At 42.5% G+C, this 22,671-nt stretch overlaps 2 protein-coding genes across 5 annotated transcripts in view; one reads left to right on the top strand and one right to left on the bottom strand.

Annotated features, from left to right (window-relative positions):
- Positions 1-11,980, top strand: part of st6galnac (ST6 (alpha-N-acetyl-neuraminyl-2,3-beta-galactosyl-1,3)-N-acetylgalactosaminide alpha-2,6-sialyltransferase) — a 94,692-nt gene extending 82,712 nt beyond the window's left edge. For all 4 annotated transcript variants that reach the window (XM_068058419.1, XM_068058416.1, XM_068058418.1 and 1 more), the window contains exons 9-10: positions 1,773-1,872; positions 9,640-11,980. In XM_068058419.1, coding sequence (XP_067914520.1) covers positions 1,773-1,872; positions 9,640-9,834 — 295 coding nt within the window. In that variant the 3' untranslated portion in view covers positions 9,835-11,980. The remainder of the gene's footprint in view (positions 1-1,772; positions 1,873-9,639) is intronic.
- Positions 11,981-21,396: 9,416 nt separating this feature from the next.
- Positions 21,397-22,671, bottom strand: part of LOC137384571 (parvalbumin-like EF-hand-containing protein) — a 46,243-nt gene continuing 44,968 nt past the window's right edge. The window contains exon 5 of the mRNA XM_068058715.1: positions 21,397-22,227. Coding sequence (XP_067914816.1) covers positions 22,181-22,227 — 47 coding nt within the window. The 3' untranslated portion in view covers positions 21,397-22,180. The remainder of the gene's footprint in view (positions 22,228-22,671) is intronic.

Below are 22,671 nucleotides of genomic sequence, written 5' to 3'. Positions count from 1 at the left end.
GCATTCATAGAATGATGCAGCAGTATGGTCCAGCATGACTCTGGAGGAGCATAGAATCACTGACACCAACTTCTGGTTTCCTGCGTTACTCTACACATGCGGACTCCCAAAATTGCTGTCAGTTTCTGTGCAGTAATGATGGTGAGCACTGACAGTTTCACCATCAGAGCCTGTCTTCATACAAAAAACCAAAACATTTTGTCGTGATGGAATTTTCATACTTGAATTTTGATGTCATTACTTTTCGCCAATTATGACCTTTTTACAGCAAGTCAGGCATGGTAAACTAGTCGGTGTATATATATATCACCATCATTTCCCTAGCACGGATTGGAATGTACAACACTCCTTTAAGACACCCACGAAGAGTTATTTTGAAAAATTCCATTCTTATGATGACTGTATACTTTGAACAAGATCTGGTTTTCAGAATGACTCCAAGTCAAATCTGCAGTCAAAACATTGAGGAGTGACAAAGAATTTCATCGGATTTACAGCACACAACTGCATTTGGCCCAACAGGCTATGCTGGTGTTTATGCTTCACGTGAGCCTCCTCCCACCTTACTTATCAAATTCTATCAGCGTAACCTTCTGTTCTTTTTCCCTCATACTTTCCTAGCTTCCCGTTTAATGCATCTATGCTATTCACCTCAACTACTCTATGGCAGTGAGTTCCACTTGCTGGGTAAAGAAGTGTCTCCTGAATTCATTACTGGATTTATTAGTGACTATCATGTATTTAGTTTCTATCGCGCATCTGGTTTTGGACTCTCCCACAATTAGAAATATCTACCCTATCAAACTCTAGTCAAAAGTTTTAATTGAGTAGATTGAGCCAACATTCACTAGAGTTTGGAAAAATGAGAGATGATCTCATAGAAATGTATAAAACCATTAGAGGGCTTGACGGCATTGATGCTGAGAGACTGTGTTTCCCTAGCTGGAGAGTCTAGAATTAGTGGTCCTAGTATTAGAATAAGGGATTGGGATTTGGGGCTGGAATGAGGAGAAACTTCTTTACACGAAGGGTTGTGAATCCTTGGAATTCTCGACCCAGAGAGCTGCGGATACTCACTTGTTGAGCGTATTCATAGATTTTGGATACTAAGGGATTCCAGGTATATGGGAACAGGATGGAAAAGTGAGATTGATGTAGATCATCCATGAACTTATTGAATGGTGGAGCAGGCTCAAGGGGCCTATGGCTTCCTCTCCTATTCCTTATGTTTTTTATGGTGCCTCTCAGCCTTTTCTAGAGAAAGGAGTCCCAGCCTCTTCAGTTTATCCTGATAGATATAAACCTCTCCGTTCTGGTATCATCCTTATGAATCTTTTTTTGCACCTGCTCTAGTACCTCCTATATCTTTCTGTAATATTCAGACCAGAACTGTTTGCAGTAGTTAACTCCACTAAACCCCTCAAATGATTGACGGAACTATAATCTTGATTAGACTGCACACTGATGGTTAACTGTCCCGAGGCACTACTGGATTAAAAAGAATTACCTGCACAATGGTGTGTGATTCCTGATCCCTGTTGGTGCAGCTTTGATATTCTGTATTTGGATTACAGCTGAAATAAGCTTTAGTATATTTATAGCTGAAATAAGATTTAGGATATTAAATTTAGTTATTTTTCTCGCAGTTGAGAAGAAAAATTTTGAGCCATATTCCAATCTTATGTTCTGATATAAATTGCTTCAATTCACATTTTTTTCCCGAATACTCTGAAGCGTTGGGCTATCCCTTTAATGTAATATTATTTGTACAGGTTTCTATGGGCGCGAATTTTGAAGTCTTCGCACCGTAACATTTACCGCCCGTCCACTGGTGCAACAATGCTCTTGGCTGCTGTCCATTCCTGTGATGAGGTAAGAGGATTTTTTTTTCATTTACAATTGCTGTCCATCCTTGCACTACTGCCCTTGTTTGCAGCGGCACTTCACTGAGCCTGGTTCTGAGGGAGATTAAATGTCAGTGAGTTCTTCTGATAGCTTTAGTGGGATGGAGGGTGGTAGCTTAGCTTTAATATTCTCACTGAAGGGGTTTGTATCCCACAGGTGTGTAGCAGATTGTTCCACCGTGCGTTCTGGAAATTCAGTGCCTTATTTGTTGAGTTGATCAGAAAAGTGCAATACCATTGCAGTTTGATTATGTCAGAGGTGTGTTTTCTTTGTATCTAAGAGCTCAACATATGTTGTTTTTATCCTGCCCCACAGGCAAGAACTTTCCAGCCTTGCAATTTCCTTTTGAAAGTGCCAATTTTTTTGTGCTCGGCAAAGTTCTTTCATCTTGCGTAGTTTTATTCAGCTCATTTCACTGAATATGTCTCTGAGGTAGCCCAGTTTAGCCAGCCACATGTTATCATTTACGCCTCAGCAATTTCTGGCTTCTTATCTATAAGTGCTGTTAGGAAAGGAGTTCCACGATTTTGACCTGGTGATATAGTTCCAAGTCAAGGTGCTACATGACTTGGAGGGGCACTTGCAGCTGGTGGTGTTCCTATGCACCTGTTGCCCTTGTTCTTCTAGGTTGGAGAAGTCACAGATTTGGAAGGTGCTGTTGAAGGAGGCTTGGCGAGCTGCTGTAGATGGTACACACTGCTGCCAGTGTGTGTTGGTGGTGGAGCGAGTGAATGTTTAAGTTGATGGGGTGCTGATCAAGCGGGCTGCTTTGTCTTGGATGGTGTCGAGCTTTGTGTGTTGGAGCTGCACTCATCCAGGCAAGTGGAGAGTATTTCATAACACACCTGACTTGTGTCTTGTAGATGGTGGACAGGCTTTGGGGGATCAGGGAGTGAGGTACTTGCTGCAGAATTTCCAGCCTTTGACGTGCTCTTGTCGCCACAGTATTTAAATGGCTGGTCGAGTTTGGTTTCTGGTCAATAAAAAAAAAATGTAAAAAAAAGAGAGAAATCTCATGCAATTGATAAAAGAACCAGACAGGCGATCAGAATTTTTTAATGTAATGGATTTAATAAATCCCCAGGCCCAGATGAGATGTATCCCAGGCTGTTAAGTGAGGCAAGGGAGGAGATGGCAGGGGCTCTGACACAAATTTTCAAATCCTATCTGGTCACAGGAGAGGTACCAGAGGATTGGAGGACAGTGAATGTGGTACCATTATTCAAGAAGGGTAGCAGGGATAAACCAGGTAATTATAGTGAGTCTAACATCAGTGGTTGGGACACTATTGGAAAAAATTCTGAGGGACAGGATTAATCTCCACTTGGAGAGGTAGGGATTAATCAGGGATAGTCAGCATGGCTTTGTCAGGGGGAGATCGTGTCTAACTAACTGGATTGAATTTTTCAAGGCGGTGACTAGATGTGTAGATGAGGGTAAAGCAGTTGATGTAGTCTACATAGACTTCAGTAAGGCTTTTGATAAGGTCCTGCATGGGAGATTGGTTAAGAAGGTAAGAGCCCATGGGATACAGGGCAATTTGGCAAATTGGATCCAAAATTGGCTTATTGGCAGGAGGCAGAGGGTGATGGTCGAGGGTTGTTTCTGCGAGTGGAAGCCTGTGACAAGTGATGTACCGCAGGGGTCGGTGCTGGGACCCTTGCTGTTTGTAGTGTACATTAATGATTTAGACGTGAATATAGGAGGTATGATCGCAGATGATCGAGTAAGTTCGCAGATGACATGAAAATTGGTGGTGTCGTAAATAGTGAGGAGGAAAGCCTTATATTACATGATGATATAGATGGGCTGGTAAGATGGGCGGAGCAGTGGCAAATGGTATTTAATCTTGAATTGTGTGGTGATGCATTTTGGGAGGACTAACAAGGCAAGAGAATATACAATGGATGGTAGGACTGTAGGAAGTAGAGGGTCAGAGGACCTTGGTGTACTTGCCCATAGATCACTGAAGGCAGCAGCACAGGTAGATAATGTGGTGAGGAAGGCATATGGGATACTTGCCTTTATTAGCCGAGGTACAGAATATAAGAGCAGGGAGGTTATGATGGAGCTATACAAAACGCTAGTTAGGCCACATCTGGAGTACTGTGTACACTTCTGGGCACCACTCTATAGGAAGGTTGTGATTGCACTGGAGAGGGTGCAGAGGAGATTCACCAGGATGTTGCCTGGGCTGTGGTATTTCAGCTATTAAGAGAGACTGAAAAGGCTAGAGTTGTTTTCCTTTGAGCAGAGAAGGCTGAGGGGGGACATGATTGAGCTATACAATATTATGAGGGGCATTGATGGGTTAGATAGGAAGAAACATTTTCCCTTAGCGGAGGGGTCAATAACCAGGGGGCATAGATTTAAGGTAAGGGGAAGGAGGTTTAGAGGGGATTTGAGGAAAAAGGTTTTCAACCAGAGGGTGGGTGGAACCTGGAACGCACTGCCTGAAGAGGTGGTAGAGGCAGGAACCCTCGCAACATTTAAGAAGTATTTAGATGAGCACTTGAAACGCCATAGCATACAAGGCTACAGGCCAAATGCTGGAAAATGGGATTAGAATTTTATAGGTGCTTGATGGCCGGCACGGACACGATGGGCCGAAGGGCCTGTTTGTGCTGTATAACTCTATGACTCTAACGAGTTATGATCCAGAATTCATTGTCCAAAAGGGGGCAGAAGCAGATTCAGTAGTAATTTTCGAAGGGAATTGGATAAAAAGATAGCAGGCATTTTGCTCAGGTCATCAGCGATAATACCAAGTTGCATTTATGGAGTACCATCATCATTGAGCTGAATCAGGTCAGGGTTGAAAGCTGATACCGTAATGACTGTAGATGTTATTACCAGTGATGGGCCATTGCTAAGTGTCATGCAATGGTTAAGTAACCTGCTCACCTCCAGAAAATGGTAATGGCTTTGGGTGGCTGAATGTCTCGAGGCAGGGGAGTAGGACGTGCTTGCGAGAGTAGAAATAGGAAGATAGGGAGGATCAATGCCTGGCTTGAAGCATGGTGCAGGAGGGAAAGCTTCAAATTCTTGGGGCATTGGGACCAGTTCTGGGGCAGAAGGCACCTATTCAAAAGAGATTGGGTTGCATCTCAACAGGATTGGGACCAATGTCCTCGTGGGAAGGTTTGCTAGTGTGGTTGGGAAGGGTTTAAACTGAACTGGAAGGTGTGGATGGGCACCAATATATAGAAGTAGAAAAGAGAAATAAGGTGCATAAGGTGAGAGCGTTATGCAGTACTAGAGAAGGGAGTAGTTCTGTCTTAGATGGGAGTGGACCGAGAAGGACTATGAGGAATGCAAAGACAGGATTTCTGTGTGTAAATACCCAAAGTGTGGTGAATGAGGTTGTTGAGCTCCAAGCACAAATAGCAGTATGGGAATATGATGTAGTGGCAATGACAGAAACGTGGCTTGCAAATGGCAAGGACTGGATGCTTAATATACAAGTATATAAAGTGTTCAGAAAAGATGGAGAAGGGGAAAAAGGGAGGTGGAGTGGCAGTATTGATTAGGGAAGGCTGGAAATGGAGGATGTCCTCGAAGGGGCAAGGACAGAATCCATTTGGTTAGTGTTGAGAAGCAAAACTGGTCTGGTCACATTACTTGGAATATTCTATCAGCCTCTGAATAGTGAGAGAGAGATAGAGGAGTAAATCTGCAGGGAAATCAGAGATGTGCAAGAACTATGGAGTGGTGATATTGGGGAACTTTTAATTACCCAAATATCGATTGGGGTAATTTTAGAGTAATGGGTAAGGAGGGGGAGGAATTTCTGAAATGTGCTTTGGAGAACATCCTTGATCAGCATGTTCTAAGCCCAACTAGAAAGGAGGCATTGCTGGATCTGATGCTGGGAAACGAGGTGGGCTAAGTGGATCAAGTATCTGTCGGAGAGGACTTGGGTAAGAGTGACCATTGTATCATAAGGTTTAGACTAGTAATTCAGAAAAGCAAGGAACAAAATAAGGTAGAATGTCTAGATTGGAAGAGGGCTAATTTCAATGCAATGAGAATGTAGAATGGAAGCAAAGACTGACAGGAACAGCTGTATTAGAACAATGGGTTATCTTTAAGGAAGAGATGCTTCAGGTACAAGCTAGGAACATTCCAACGAGGGCAAAAGGTAAGGGAACCAATAGCAGGGTTCCTTGAACGATCAGGGTATAGAGATTAAGATGAAACAAAAAAGAGGGTGTGAGATGCATGTCAGGTGAATTCTGCAAGTGAGAACCAGGCCATATACTATATGTTGAGAGGAGAGATGAAGAGGAGATTAGACTGGAAAAGAGAGAATATGGGAATAGAATGGTAGTCAACATAAAAGGGAAACCAAAACTTTTCTCCTGGCATGTAAATAGTAAGCCTGTAGTAAGAAGTGGAGTGGGGCCTATGAGGGACAAAGTGGGTAACACATGCTGAGCGGCGCAAGGCAACGTTAATGTACTTAATGAGTTCTTTGTATCAGTGTTCACGAAGGAAGTGGAATCTGACAAAATATTAGTAGTAGCAGAGCAAGTAGAGGCAATGGATAGGATAAAAATTAAGGGGGAGGGGTTACTAAAAAGGCTGGCTATGCTTAGGGTAGACCTGGTCCAATGACTTGCATCCCAGATTGCTGAAGGAAGTGGAGATGGAGATGGCTATAATTGTCCAATCTTCCCGGATGTGGGGGAGGTGTCAGAGGATTGGAGAGTGGCAAATGTGACACTTTATCCAATAAAGGGTGTAAGGACAGTCTAGCAACTACAGGCCAGTTAGTTTAGCATCAGTGGTGGGTAAAGTTTTAGAAACAATGATCAGGGGGAAAGAAAGTCAACACACACTTGGAGAAGTTTGAGTTAATTAAGGATAACCAGCACGGGATTTGTAAAAGGCAGATCATGCTTGACTAATATAATTGATTTTTTGATGAAGTAGCAGAGAAGGTTGATGAAGGGAATGTGGTAGATGTTGTTTATCTGGATTAAAAAAAAATGTTTGACAAGGTGCCACATAACAGGCTACTTAACAAAATTGAGGCTCATGGAATAGGAGGGTCAGTGTCCAACTGGATAAGAAATTTATTTAAGGACATAAAACAGTGAGTCGTAGTAAATGGTTGTTTCCTGAGGATCAGTGCTGGGACCACTTCTTTTTTTGATATATATAACTGACTTGGATCTTGAGAAACTCAAAATTTGCCGACGACACCATACCTGAAGGTGTGGAAAACAGTGAGGATGATATGAACTGCCTGCAGCAGGATATAGATAGGCTAGCAGAATGGGCATATGGGTAGCAGATGGAATTTAATACTGACAAATGTGAGGTGATGCATTTTGGCAGAAGGTATAGGGAGAGGCAATATATACTTAATGGCACAGTTCTAAAGAGTGTGCTGGAACAAAGGGACTTGGGGGTGCATGTGCATCATCGATCTTTGAAGGTGGCAGGACATATTGAGAGAGTGGTTAGTAAAGCGTATAGGATCTTGGGCTTCATAAATAGAGGCCATTGAGTACAAAAGCAGGGAAGTTATGCTGGACCTTTATGAAGCTCTGGTTAGGCCACAACTGGAGTATTGCATCCAGTTCTGGTTATCACACTTTAGGAAGGATATGAGGGTTCTTTATTGGAAATTTAACCACTCTCAAATCTATGGGATTAAAGCAAGTATAGACTTTGTTCAAGCAAATGCAAGGGAGAAGATCTGTTACCCCAAGAGCCTTCTCAATCATAGTTTACAGCACACATTTATAGGGTACTATAGTCATTACTCATTGATCACACTACCCCCTCGCATACCAGGTTTACGACTTGATCAATAAACTGGATTGTATGGCTCCAACAGATGTTTCCTGTTATCTCAGCCCCCAACCATGAGGCTGTTAGTTCCCATGGTTTATTGTTGTCGTCTTAGTCTCCAGTTTCCCCTTAGCTTTTCTCTTAGTGAAACAAGGACAGAATGTTCACACAAGCTGTTGAGGCAATTTAGTACCGAGTTATACAATCCCAGAACTGTGGTCAAGTATCCCATCATCCAAAGGGTGCCTCATAACTACAGTGTTTCTTCTAAGATTATTAATGCATTCTAATGCTAAATCTAACACTGTTGACCTTTTGGTGCCACCTCACCTTGAAAGGGTGCAGAAGAAATTTACTGAAATGATTCCAGGGATGGGAGATTTTAGTTACAAGGTTAGATTGGAAAGGGATGTTCTCCTTAGAACAAAGGAGACTGAGAGGAGATTTAACAGAGGTGTACCAGATTGACAGGCTTAGATAAGTTTGACAAGGAAAAACTGTACTCAACTAATGGTACAAGGACTAGGGGACACAGATTGAAGGTTTTGGGCAAGAGATGCAGGGGATGTATGAGGAAGAACTTTTTTTATGCAGTGGGTGGTAATGACCTGGAACTCGCTTTGCACAAGCATGGTGGAAGCAGAGACAATCGATGACTTCAGAAGGAAATTGGATGGTCACTTGAAGGAAATAGACTTGCGGAACTATGGGGATCGAGCAGGGGAGTGGGACTGACTGAATAGCTCTGTGGAGAGCAGGCATGGGTATGATCAGCTGAATGGCCTCCTTCTGTGCCATAAATGACCCTATGGTCGAGATCTTGTGGAGATGGCGGGGCTCCTGGTACCAGGCTGAAAAGGCAGGGGGAACCTCGCCTTGGCCTTTTCGTGCCCCCTCCGGCGCGATCCTCCGTTGTTCTGGAGGCAAGGTTTCCATCCCTTTAAAGACGAGGATCCCGTCTCCAAGAGCTGCTGGCCAATTAGAGGGCCGTCAGTTCAGAAGTATCGGCAGCGCCACCGGAAGTGGTGGCCACCCCAGGTACTGCAGAGGCCTTGGACCGAGGCCCAGTGCTGGAACCCCAGACCTCTGGTCAGTGAGGCAGGGTCGCCAGGGCCAGTTCAACAGGCTCCAGCGAGGAGTGGGGTAGTGGGGTGGACATGAAGTCCAGGGGGTGGGGCAGTCCATGGAGGTGGAGCTTTTGCCCATGGAGGAGGGACCCTCCCCCCACCCAAGCCCAGAGGGAGATTACCTAGTTTTACAAGGGGCCACCCCCCCCCCCCCCCCCTCACATGTGGTGGAGGCACCCCCCTGCTGTGGTTAGATCCCAGTGGCAGCAGGAAGAGGCCTTTAAGTGGTCGTTAATAGGCCACTTAAGGACCTTCATTGGCCTCTGGGTAGGAAGGTGGTCATTGGCCTATCCCGCCCCTGGGAAAATCACTTGGCGGCAACAGGCCCTCTGTCCCTCCGTCTCCCGCCATGATTCTACGGGACCTCCCCACCTGTGACCCCGCCTCGGGGGGGTGGGGGGGGGCCATAAAATCCACTGCTATGACTCTATGACCCTTGATGGAGGGAATACCATCAAAAAGGCAGATGAACTAATCCTGAATCAGTCAATGGCACCACAGCCTGTAAGTTGTATAGCAGCAGTACAAAACAGACCACTGAAAGAGCGGCCATGGGCAATTGAATACAACACTGCAGGTCATGCCTCTGCCTGATGACATGTAGAGGACTGTCGCAGGAGCCCTTGTGATAGTCGGCTGATAATTGTCACAGAAATATGTCCCAAGGCAGAGTTAGTAAATTGGAATCTATGTTTTGCATAACACTCTTTTAGCTTCATGCTTGAAGTTTTAGGTCAGAGATCTGTCACGTTTCCTTTTTACAAGGTTCATTGTTGAAAATGTTTCTTGTTTTATTCAATTCCAGGTTAGTGCTTATGGATTTATCACACAAGACTATGCAAAATATTCAGACCATTATTTTGACCGGGACTACCATAGACTGGTCTTTTATTCGAATCATGATATGAGATTGGAAATGAGACTATGGAAGAAGCTGCACGATTATGGGATAATTAAACTCTACACCAGAAATGAGAGTGAGAGCAAGACACAGAGATGAGCTTGATTCTACCTGAAATATGGATATCTGGTTTTGAAGAATAAAAAAGGCCATATCTCTAGCCTTATTACCTTTTTGGGTGCTGGATATTGTGGTGGGGTTATTCTGTGTCCTTTCACCTCTGTCACTTCACTTGAATCTAATCTGAAATTGATGGGTTGAAATTGATGGGTTGAAAGTGTCTTCTCTAATGAAGTTCTTGTTATGAAGTGCGATTTTGCTGAGCAGTCTCCTGTGTTAAGATTCTTGGCTGCTAGGAATTGGAGGGTGGAAAGAGATGGAGAGGGAGAAAAGGGTTGAAAGTGTTAGAGGGGGGATTCAGGTGGAGTTGTACACCGAGGCAAGTCCTCTCCAATTCCAGGGAATTGAACCTTTTGTATGAAACAAGCCTCCGATTTGTTAAGGAAGGACTGAAAGAATTAAGTTTACATCTTACACCAGTTTGCATTTTTTGCCAATCTGATGTTTTTTGTTCTATTGTCTTTATCGATGAAATGAAAATGGTATTTTCAAAATGTTTGCTGACTCAAATGTCTGGAAATTGCTCAAGTGTAAACTTGTACCAAACATTTTCTTGAATGTGCCAAATAAGAATGTACTAATACTGTATTTAAAAGACACTCTGTACTTTTATCAATGGAGGATTGATTTAATATTGTAGCTTTGTGACTGTGAACTGTTGTAATAACTGAAATACAAGATACATTGGTTAAGTGATTGATGACTAAACCAAAAATCAGAGCAAAATAAGACCATCCTGTCTGACTCCACCCCATCCCATGGGCAGATATTACCTTCAGGTATGGAAAGGACAGGTAGAGGATTGAATGCTGCTCATTGCTTCTGGGTGGTCTGGTGCTGGATGTCATTGCTGTGCTGTAACAGGCCATGTGCCAGCTTTGGTCTGGTGTAATATTGGCTGGTTTGGAAGTTTTAGTGAGGGAGGGGGCAGCCCAGAGTGACAAGGGCCCAAGCTATTCTAGTGGAGTCCAGAGAAACACTGCTGATCATCCTAGCTGCACAAAAATGAATTACTTACTTGCATTCTTGAGGGGCAGGGCTTCTTCCTCTTCAGTTCACAGCCTGACTCAACTGGGCAGCATATGCAAGGTGCATATCTCTGCCTAGTTGACCCTTATAAACTGTATGTGTCATGGGACCTTATTTGCATTAGGTAATGAGGCAGCCAACTGGTTCAGGCTGGTGCCTGGGTCCCACAGAGAAACGTCCATGTAAGTATGGTGATGGAGCATACGTGGGACAGTAAGTGGTACACAGTGATATTGAATCTGCCACTGCCTCATTCCCACTCGTGGGTGGTGTTACAATCTGCCACATCCAATCATCCCTTACCTGAGGGAGTTACTTACCTTCTATCTGCAACCTCCCTGACCTCTAGAAGAATTTTCAATTACTGAAAGTTGCACAATATCATCGTCCCCCTCAGCTGTATATTTTTTTAAAATATAAATCTGTATTTTGGAGTCTATTTCTGGGTCACAATTTCAAAAGGTTTTTATGTAGTTTGTGCATTTTTTGGAAGGGGGTGAATTTGCTGCGTTCAGATTAGGTAAAGTTAGAAGTCAATATTTTTCCAATTTTTGCACACAAACGCCAGGCACTTCCAGTTCAAGTACTGTATGAATAAAAATTAAGGTAAAGTCGTCACTGCTGTCCCTTAACAATGTGCCTTCATCCAAATTTCAGAAGAGCACTGTTCTTGGACTTTGCACACTGATTCTGAACTTCTTATTTGTGCTAAAGCTGTTCCTGCTGAGTGAGGCTGGTAATTTTGTCCATGATTGCTTTGCCAAATTATTCAATAGAAACTGACAGATTGGTCTAGCCAAACCAATGCTTGCTGTGTTTTCATTTGGTCTTAATTTTTGTTGCTGAGAGGACTGATTGCCTCTATAGAAAAATGTTGAATGGATACATTTTCAATAATGTATAACCGTAATCAGTTGTTTGAAAATAAGTTTGTGGAGGCTACTAGTAAAATTGCAAGAATCCCTGTTTGTTTCAATGCACACTAAGCAGTCTCACTTTCATGTACATATAACTAAAATCTATTGAATACATAGAGGTTTATTTTTTCTCCGTTCATATGTAATTCCTGATCAATAAATTTCTGACTTTGAAGTTACTTTGAAAGTTGAGAGTTTTATTAGCTTTTTAACTGACAACAGGAAGACTTGCCAATTTGTGTGATGCCCTAGCACGTACTTTTGGTGAGATGACCTCGCAGTTATACATTGAATTGCGTCTACGCCCAGCACTGTTTTCTGTTCTTTCCTTACCAGTTCACCATCAAAAGAGAAGTTAAGTGGCATTAGATTTGCTGAAGGTCCTCGGCTAAAAATGTTTTTGTATTTGTTTAGAGCTATGCTTTGAGATGCAGACACAGGAATCAAAAGTGAAATAAAGTTGAGGGTGTTGGTTAACTCGTTACCCATACAACAGATGATTGACATATTACCAAATCAGTTTAATTCACTCTCAAGGTTAGGCTAAGGCGCAACAGTTTTCTGTTGAGGCCAAATCCAGAGTACTTTGTTTAATCGCTCACAACTAGGATCACAATCATATTGGCACGTTATAAATACAGGCTAATCTAGTAAAATGGCTCAAAGCGGTTCACAGGGTTGCTATCGGACAAAATTTGATACCATGCCAAGAAAGAGATATTGGGAAAGGTCACCAAAATCTTGACCAAAGAGGTAGATTTTAAGGAGTGTTTTGAAGGAGGAGAGAGGGGCTGAGGTTTAGGGAGGGAATTCCAGAGGTTTGGGGCCTAGATAACAGAAGACATGGCCACCAAAGGTGAAACAATGAAAAGCAAGGATGCACAAAGGCAATAAAACACACTAAAAGATGGCAGTTCATATCCTAGAGATGGCACCAAGCTTTGCGATGAAGCAGTTACTTCAGTATTAGAGGCACAAAGTCTAACCAGCTTAATAAATTGGCTGCCTCAAAAATAAAGCATAGCAGAGTGTCCTCCATATAAGTGCATAATATATTGTAGGAGTTCTGAAAGAAATCTAATTTGTATTTGAATTTCCGCCATTTCTATATTGACCACTTACTTAATGAAATATTTCCGTAGGTTAGTTTTGAATTGACTTTTTCAAGCCCAGGTCCAGTTCTCTGGTTCCACTGTTATGGGCAAGGTGAAACAGTTTGTTATGGTCGACATTATCTAATTCTTTTAGAATCTTAAGAACAATCACTGAGGCACACAAAGGTCAAGTCCATAAAATGTGTATTTAATTTTTGCTTATAGAATCATAGGTTACAACACAGAAGAAGGCCATTCAGCCCATCATGTCCAAGCCTGTTCCCTATAGCCCTGCAAACTTTTTCTCCAGATAATTGTCCAATTCTCTTTGAAAGTCACGATTGAGCCTGCCTGCACCACACTCTCAGGCAGTGTATTCCAGACCCCTACCAATCGCTGTGTTTAAAAAAAAAAAAAGAATTTTTCCTGGTCATTGTTGCTTTTTTTAAAATCACCTTAAATCAGTGTCCTCTGGTTCTCTATCCTTCTGCCAGTGGGAACAGTTTCTCCTTATCTGCTCTGTCCAGACCCCTCATCATTTTGGACACATGCTTTAGTTTAACTTGAATCCCCCTACTTGCTGAAATTTAGCAACATTCTAAATAACTTTTTTTTCTTACTGAATTTGCCTGGGAGTTTATTGGTTCTGATTTTCTCCTGGTTTCAACACCAAAAGTAGAACTTGAAAGAAATCCTGAACAATACCGATTTTTAGGTCAATAAAGAAAACCAATAATCATCCTCATCTGTACACAACATGTATTACTGAATTTTCTGACAGCTTGGATCAGAGGAAAGGACTCCCAGGAGTGGTATGCATATATCACACGGAATTCAGCTGAAGGAGGCAGTTTGAATCAGTAACCCAATGTGGATACTGCACAAGGGAGATGAACTGCTTTACATTTTTGTTGTTTACATTTGCTGTTTATGCTTAGGATTTAATAGAGATGTTCAAATTTATGAAGAGTTTTGATAGAGTAAATAAGGAGAAACTGTTTCCATTGAATGGAGGGTCAGTAACCAGAGGACACCAATTTAAAATAATTGGCAAAAGGATGATCTGGATTGCACTGTCTGAAAGGGTGGTGAAAGCAAATTCAAAAAGAATTGGATATGCACTTGAAGGGGGAAAAATTGCAGGGCTATGTGGCAAGAGCAGGGGATTGGGACTAGTATCGCTTTTTCAAAAGAGCTAGCCCATGCATGATGTGCTGAATGGCCTCCTGTGCTGCTCGATTTAATGAAGGAGGAGATATACACCCCTCCTGCTTAGATATCAGTATAGAGCTTTGGTGCATTTAAGGGGAAGCTAGGTAAACACAATGGAAACAGGAATAGGTTATGCTGATGGTGTTAAATATAGAGCAGTGGAAGGAGGTTGGTATGGGAGCAAAGACCTAATGGGCTGAATGGCCTGTTTTTGTGTTGTACATTCTATGTAATTCTACATTTATTACATGGCAGCTCTGGATTTTGTTGGGTATGGGGAGTGGGTGGCACAGTGGTAATGTCACTGGACTAGTAATCCAGAGGCCCGGGCTAATGCCCTGGGGGAAAGGTGGGGGGGGGGAACAGGGTCAATTCTCACTATCACAGCTGATGAAAGTTAAAGTTCAATTAATAAAAATAATTGGAATTGAAAGCTAGTCTCAGTAATGGTACCATGAAACTATCAATAGTTATAAAAATCTATCTGGTTCACTAATGTCTTTTAAGAAAGGAAATCTGTCCTCACCTGGTCTGGCCTACATGTGAATCCACAGCAATGTGGTTTGACTCTTAACTGCTCTCTGAAATGGCCTGGCAAACCATTCAGTTCAAGGGAAATTAGGGATGGGCAACAGCTGCTGGTGCCCCAGTGATGCCCACATCCCATGAAAGAATATAAAAACTCAAAAAATCTGAACCAGGAGTAATGAGGCATGCTAATGAATACATATGAAACTTTGGAAAGAGGCAATATAAATTGTAGGATCCTATTCCCTTGAATAGACTTCACAAAGGTACTCAGTCTTTTAGCTATTCATCTATGTAGTTGATGTGAGTCAAAGAGGACCCAGTTTGTAGGGAAATTGCTTGATAAGAATTTCAAGGAAACAACTGTTACTTAGTGAAGCTGAAGTCAGTGGCTCGGATTCTGTTGTGGTAATTATAGAGTAACAGTCAATGTTTGCCATCATTACTCCACTCAAATGGACAGCAACTTTGAGAGTCCACACGAGTGCAGAAGTCGCTCTCAGTGATCCCACACTCATCCAGTGTGGGTGCTGTTGAGATTCCCTAAGCAATCAGTGAATTGACGAAAACTTCCACTTTTACGCTATTCATCTTGCTGTAAAAACGCTTGAAAAAGTCACACCTTGTTGAATGAGATGGAATAAAAAACAAAGTGCTGGAAATACTCAGCAGGTCAGGCAGCATCTGTGGAGAGGGAAGCAGAGTTAACAGGTCTGTGACATGTTGCTATTTCTAGTTCTTTGTTTTTATTTCAGATTTTCAGCATCTGCAGTACTTGCTTTTATTTGAATGAGATGAAACTTGGTTTTGAACGATGTACTAAGTTCATAATTAGAGCTAAGCACTCTCACTGGCCCTGAAAAGCTAATTTAATATTTGTGGACCGCCAAATTTCATCATTATGGTAAAATTCCACATATTCTTTTCAAAGTTTGTTTATGATTGGATTAAGATAGAAGTTAAAATAAAAAATAATCAGTTATTTTGCTATCTGAACTTTTAAATTAAAAGTAAAGGGGTTCACTGCTTTCAACTTCCTGGTTTGGTGTCTGTGCAAATCCTCCAGTGTGATTGATTGCTTACCCTGCTTGCTGACATCATTGCTGTGAGAATACCTGGAATTCCCCCTTGACTTAAACTGCCACTGGAAAAGGACAAATCCATGTCACGTAACTCGCTAGATCTTTGTGGCAGCTTACTTTGAGGTCAGTTGTCAGTGCCGTTGCTTTGCTGCTGACTGGGAAATCTAGCCCATCGTTGACAGGGTAGTTCCATTTCTACTGGGGAATCCCAGACAACAACTAAACCCAGCTGAACTCTGTTTTGATGCACCCAGCTGCTGCAGTTCCAGGGCTGGGGTGATGGAATATTGTAGATTAACAGTTAAGTTCATCATGCTTTGATTACTGAGAGTGATAGTGGAGCAGAAGTAGTTTTGGCAGGACTATTTGTATTGCACTGGCAACAGTTCTCCTTTCCAAACTTCACTAAATATGGGCACTGAGTCCCATCTCTTCCTGCTCTATGTTTGGTAAAGGTGCATGTAAAGCAGTTCAAAATGACATGATGAGATACAGAGGCTATTTTAGATTTTTACTGGGCACCAAAACTTATGATGCTGTAACTTGGCATGTTTTAAAATGTCATGTTACGAATGGTGCTTCCTTGGTGGGAGCATCAGTAAAGAAAGGTCACATTTTTCAACAGCCTCCAATACTCCTGCTCATAATGGCCTCAGATACTGAAGCAGTCTGTGCCTGTAAGACATGGACAACATCCAGGATTGCGCTGGTAAGTGACCAGGAATAATTGCGCCACGCAATTGCCGGACAATGATCATCTCCAACACCAGAGATTCTACCCACCTCCCCATGACATTCAATGGCATTAGCATCATTGAATACCCCATCATCAACATCCTGGAGGGGTTACCATTGACCAGAAACCTAAGTGGACCAGCTACATAAATACTGTGGCTACAACTGCTGGGCAGAAGCTGGGTATTCTGTAGCGAATGACTCACCTCCTAACTCCCCAAAGCCTGTCCACCATCCACAAGGCACAAGTCAAGAGTGTGATAGCATACTCTCCACTTGCCTGGATGACTGCAGCTCCAACGACACTCAAGAAACTCAACACCATCCAGCACAAAGCAGCCTGCTTGATCAGCACCTCATCCACCACCTTAAACATACACTCACTACACCACCGGCGCACAGTGGCTGCTGTGTGTACCACATACAAGATTCACTGCAGCAACTCACCAAGACTCCATCAACAGAACCTTCCAAACCCGCCACCTTTACTTCCTAGAAGGACAAGGTCAGCAGGCATCCGGACACCACCACCTCCAAGTCACCTTCCAAGTCATGCACCTTCCTGATTTGGAAATATATCACTGTTCTTTCATCATTGCTGGGTCAAAATCATGGAACTCACTAAGTAACAGCACTGTGGGTGTACCTTCCCTACACAGACTGGTTCAAGAAGATGGCTCACCACCACTTTCTGAAGTGTAGTTAGGGATGGGCAATTAATCCTGGCCTTGCCAGCAATGTCCGCATTCTATGAATAAATAAATCCAAGGTAAAAAAAAAATTATCACAATTTCACTGGGAGATTGTGGTAACCTTGTACGTTTGTTAAAGTTTACTATGAGGGACAGTGGTGCTGGTAAAATAACCAGTTGGAGGTTTTGCATGCTCATGTAATGACTGGGCTGAACATGATATTTATAGGCTATCCTTCAGTGTTGTTTGGAAGATTGGAAAAACCTGGGGGTAAAATTAGTATGTGTTACACCCATTTTCCAGACTTAAATTGGATGCTGAGCATACTAGTTTAGCAGTGGGACGGCCTGTCTGTAAATTCCTTGGTCCCACTGCCAAATTTGTGTGGCCCATTTGTGTTGTCCCAGACCTCTCGAATATGAAAACAGCTATTGAATGATCTCTTTGACAAATTAGTCAAGGATGAGTGTCCTGTGGAGCCAGGAGGAGGAGTCACAATCAGCCTCCCTAACCCTGCAGCCTACACAAGCAGACACCCCCATCTCCCTCCTCACCTGGGACTTATCTGAGGAGTGCTGCCGGTGAAGCAGGCAGTAGGAGATTGAGGTTTCCCGTTGGATGGGCCTCCTGTGGAGGTGTAACCTGTGCTCGCAGCTCAGCTCAATTATTTCGTTGAGTGCCATGGATCAATTGCATTTGGTCACCAGGCTTCTTGCTTTGGAAACCACTCATACACCCTACCTCCCAACCCAATGCCAAGCCTGGGCCTACCTCGAAATCTTACCCCTGGAATTCTCTGGCCTCAGAAGGAGGTAAATGAGAAAGCATCTTTGCAGACTATATAAGATACTGGGTGCAATTGAAAACTAATTCTGGGTATACTTCAAGTTGAAGCATGACTACAGGATGATGATACAAATTGTCAAAAGGCAAGATCAGGAGTTGAGTCAGGAAGCACTGATGATCACTACCTGGAATAGTCTCTGGTAGAGGCAAAAAAATCTGGAGTCATTCATTTTGGGAGTTGGACGCTATGATGGGGGAATTATATGTTTCCGTGGAAGAGTTAGCCGAATGGGCTGATTGGGCCACACTTATTTTTGAGAGTGATCTTTAAAAAGTGGCTCAGTTTTGTAAGGTAATGGATAGTTGACTGGTTGTCAGATGAGGATGGAATCAGACTTGGCTGTGATGCCTAACAAAGTCAAAGAGCCAGTTAGCAGTAGCTGTCTGGGCTGCCATATGGAGAATGGCAAATTGGATAGTATTGGATAGCTACTGGTGACCATGAAATCAAACCGCCACAGAGGCGATGCTTTTCTTGTGGGAGGATTTTCATGAATATAAAAACAATGGAATAATTTGGAGTGTTATAAACTGTTTTATTGTGGAGGAAAGTGGCTTCAATTACTTTGCACAGCTATCAGAAGCCATTATGGTCAAATCAGGGCTAGAATCTACAAAATCACTGAGTAAATTCTTAGATAAATTACAAAAGTACACCCAACATAAACCCAAAAAGATTAAGAATCTCATACTTCAGAACGATTGTATTGGGAGTGGTTTACCTGATCCCACTCTCTCATTGGTTTGCTGTTTTCACTGTGATTCAATATAGCTTGCTCATATCTATATTTGTCCTTTTTTGTTAAGACCTGTGTGTTCCTTTCTGCTCTGCAAAAAATCTACCAGTCAAAGACTGGCACCGAACTAAACATGTTGCTCTTGGCTGTTTTGATTTTAGTTATTTCCATACTTCCATAGAATTATATACAATGTACAGCACAGAAACAGGCCATTTGGCCCAACCCAGCCATGCCAGTGTCTGTGCTCCACTGAAGTCTCTTCCCATCTAACTCTATCAACGTAACCTCTCAAAATTTTTAGAGGTGCCATGCTATGTGCATATCCTGCTGACAGCAACTTGACACGCAAAATCCCAAAAACGACCGAAACTTAGATCTGTCGGGCACAATTTTAAAATTTGTGGATGACAGAAAACCTGGAAGTATTGTAAACTGTGAGAAGGATAGTGATAGTCTTCAAGAGGACATAGACAGACTGGTGGAATGGATGGACACGTAGCAGATGATTTTTAATGCAGAGAAATTTGAAGTGATAGACTTTGGTAGGAAGAACGAGGAGAGACAATATAAAATAAAGGGTACAATTCTAAAGCCGGTGCAGGAGCCAAGGGACCTGGGGATATATGTACACAAAGTGTTGACAGTTGCAGGGCAGGTTGAGAAAGTGGTTAATAAAGCATACGGGATCCTGGAATTTATAAATAGAGGCATAGAGTACAAAAGCAAGGAAGTTATGGTGAACCTTTATAAAACACTGGCATGACCTCACCTGGAGTACTGTGTCCAATTCTGGGCACCACACTATAGGAAGGATGTGAAGGCATTAGCAAGGGTATAGAAAACATTTGCAAGAATGGTTTCAAGGATGAGGGAGTTCAGTTACGTGAATAGCTTGGAGAAGTTAGGACTTAGAGAAGCAAAGGTTGAGAGGGGATTTGATAGAGGTGTTCAAAATCATGACAGGTCTGGACAGAGTAGATAGGGAGAAACTGCTCCCATTGGCGGAAGAATCCAGAACCAGAGGACCCCAATTTAAGGTAAATGGCAAAAGAACCAGAGACGACATGAGGAAAAGCTTTTTTAGGCAGTGAGTGGTTAGGATCAGGAATGCAATGTGAGCTGCCTGAGGGTGTGGTGGAGGCAGATTCAACCATAGTTTTCCAAATGTAACTGGATAATTATCTGAAGAGGAAAAAAATGCAGACAGCACATTGAGGGTGTGAGAGACAGCTCTTTAAAAAAAGATGAGTTAAATTTAGAAAGCAAAGCCTCTGATTATCCCTGATGTTCTGTTGCTAGTTTAGGAAACGTACACATACTAACTACTGACACATATGAGGCAGAGAAACAGATAGAGGCACAGTTGGAAAAAGGAGCAGAGGGACAGACAGTGTGAGAAACACACACACAAACACTTCAGGAACTAATTGCAAAATACCACAGTTAATATTTGCAATTATCTCTTTGAAATGTTATGCAACAGAGTTGTGAGATCATGATAGGTCCCAGCATGTTGGCAGGGCTACACTCCTTCCCTTTCTCTCAGTGCTGACAGACACCAGGGGTTCACCAGCGAGGCAAAACTCACACCTCACCTTCCAGTTCTGTTAAACTTAAGGCTCCCCCTTCACCATTTTGCCAAACCCCAGCTCTACTGCCACCACACTGTGCCCCCCACCCCCGCCACCAAGAATGAGGCCAGATCATAGTATTTCCCCCCCAATAGTGCCAACTCCCAAAAGCCCCAATGGTGCACAATTAAATCTCACGACCCTCGCCCAAGTTCTGCCAAAGCCTGGGACTATCCTCAGTATTACCAAAGCCCAGGGGCATCTTCAAGCAACGAAACCCCATTTCCCTTCTCAGTACTGCTAAGTACAAGATATCTAGAAAACCGGTTATTCTTGCATGCTCACATGTTGGGAATTCTCAGACTTAAAGTTGCTAGGAGTTAACAATTAAATACATAGAATAATGGTCAGAGTTGCCGAATTCTGTTCACAAAGCAGCTGTTAAAATCCCAGTATCCCACTCAATGAAATTGAAATTTGACTTATTCAGTGGCTGTAAATCAGTGAGCCTGATGTTATCCCTTACATATCACCAACATCCCTATTATAGAACTGTGTCCTCTCAGAATTTTCATCGGCTGTCCCTCCAAATGGATTCCACTGAATTTTCCCTCCAGAGTTTAAGTAAGTATGGAGGGGTTTATACAGCCTGTGGGACCAGTGGGTTTGAAAGGCCAATAGCTTATAAAAATTGCATCTTAAAATGATCATTGATAAGAATATAGTCGGTTTAATTACTGACTTTTGACAAAAATAAACAGGTGAGGAAAAACAATTTGCAACTAAATGATCTGAACGCTGTGTACATTTCATTCCTTTACACCTTTTAGTTTGCATCTAAGTTCATCCTTTGGGCTTCATATTATAATGCAGATCAATCATATCAAACCAGTGATTGTTTTTTAAAGCTAACATATGGTTTAGAATACACCCAGTCGGGGTAGGGTGGGTGTTAGAACAGAGAAAGAGCTGTAATGTTGCAGCTGTTCAAGTTATTCCTTGGGAATGTGAAGCTGACCATGCCACGTTCCAGAAATGCTTTCTTAAAATGAATTGATTTCGCTTTAATTAAGAGTCTACTTGCCATTGGTAGCAAACAAGACCATTTTATTCATTCGAAAAATGAAGACATTCTCAAAAAGTCATTCTTACAAATTGTGAAGGTTGCAGAAAGGCAAAGAGCATGTGATCTCAGTCAAAAGCAGTGGGAGGAAGCGGGTAGTGGTGCAGAATTGAGGAGGTTGCGCGCTCCCCTGAAAGCTCCTATGCAGGTTCGTTTAAGGGACGAACGAACAGATATGTAAGAGCAAAGCTAAAAGCAGCAATGAGCACCCAGCTCTTAGGAGTGTACATTTTCAGAGCGCATTCATTGCCCCAATCTTCATTCCTTTACACCCTTTAGTTTAGGTTGGGGCAAAGAACAACTCCCACCTAAAAAATATTCCACGTGACCCATCTTGCTTTACTCTATTGGGCTGAGCGGGTTTTGTCTTTTCTGTGCCAGATTGTCTTACTTTAGAACTAAAGACAATTTAAAAAAAATCATCTTAATTTGTATATTGGTTTTCCTCTCCAACAATAGCTGGGTGTTTTGGGTGGGTGTGTTCAGAGGAGTGAGAGTTGGGTTCACATTGGCAGACTGAACTGGAACCTTAGGACCCCCTCTTGAACTGTTGAATCCTAGGAATTTATTTATTATAATTACTGCAGAATACGGTCAGCTTAATTATTCTCGCTATTATCTGTTTATAAAAGACATGTTTGGGAGAAAGGGGTTTTGAAGAGAGTGCAGAAGCTCAAGGACGTCCCAGTAGATGCAAAGCTCCTTGGCTTGTGTGACTTCACTCTTTCACAGTAGACATTTTGATTTCTTGTTGCCTACTTTTTCCTGGGCATCTTTTCTTCTTTAATCATAGCTTCAAATTCTGTAAGAAATAATAAGTGAATAGAAAACTTACATTGCCTCCATTGAAATTGCTCATTCTCATTTACTTACAGCTGAGGGTTTTTTTCATCAGCTGAATGGCCTAGTCTCCTTTTTTTCAAAAAAGTATAATTTATTCATAAAATGTATACAAGTACATTATGTAACAGTTCAAATTTGACATTACATAAAGTGCAATACAGTTCAGTTTCTTTCAATACAGTATGTGACATTCTGAGGTACCTCACTACACTTGCAGTTACAGGTCATATTGTTGTCATCAGTCCCTCGAAATGCGGATGGCGTCTGTCAGGGTTCATGATTTGTGTGCCCTTAGGTGACTCAACAGGCCCATCCTGGAACCACAGGTCTTTACACAAAGAGGACAATTGTTGCCTTGAGGGACGGGGGTTCTCGAGCCGGGGTCCTGCTCTCTCTCCTTCCG

Source organism: Heterodontus francisci, chromosome 26 (genome assembly GCF_036365525.1).
Source record: "Heterodontus francisci isolate sHetFra1 chromosome 26, sHetFra1.hap1, whole genome shotgun sequence".
NCBI classification, from domain to species: domain Eukaryota; kingdom Metazoa; phylum Chordata; class Chondrichthyes; order Heterodontiformes; family Heterodontidae; genus Heterodontus; species Heterodontus francisci.
Note: the sequence above shows the minus strand (reverse complement) of the source record. Positions and strands in the feature narration are given on the sequence as shown.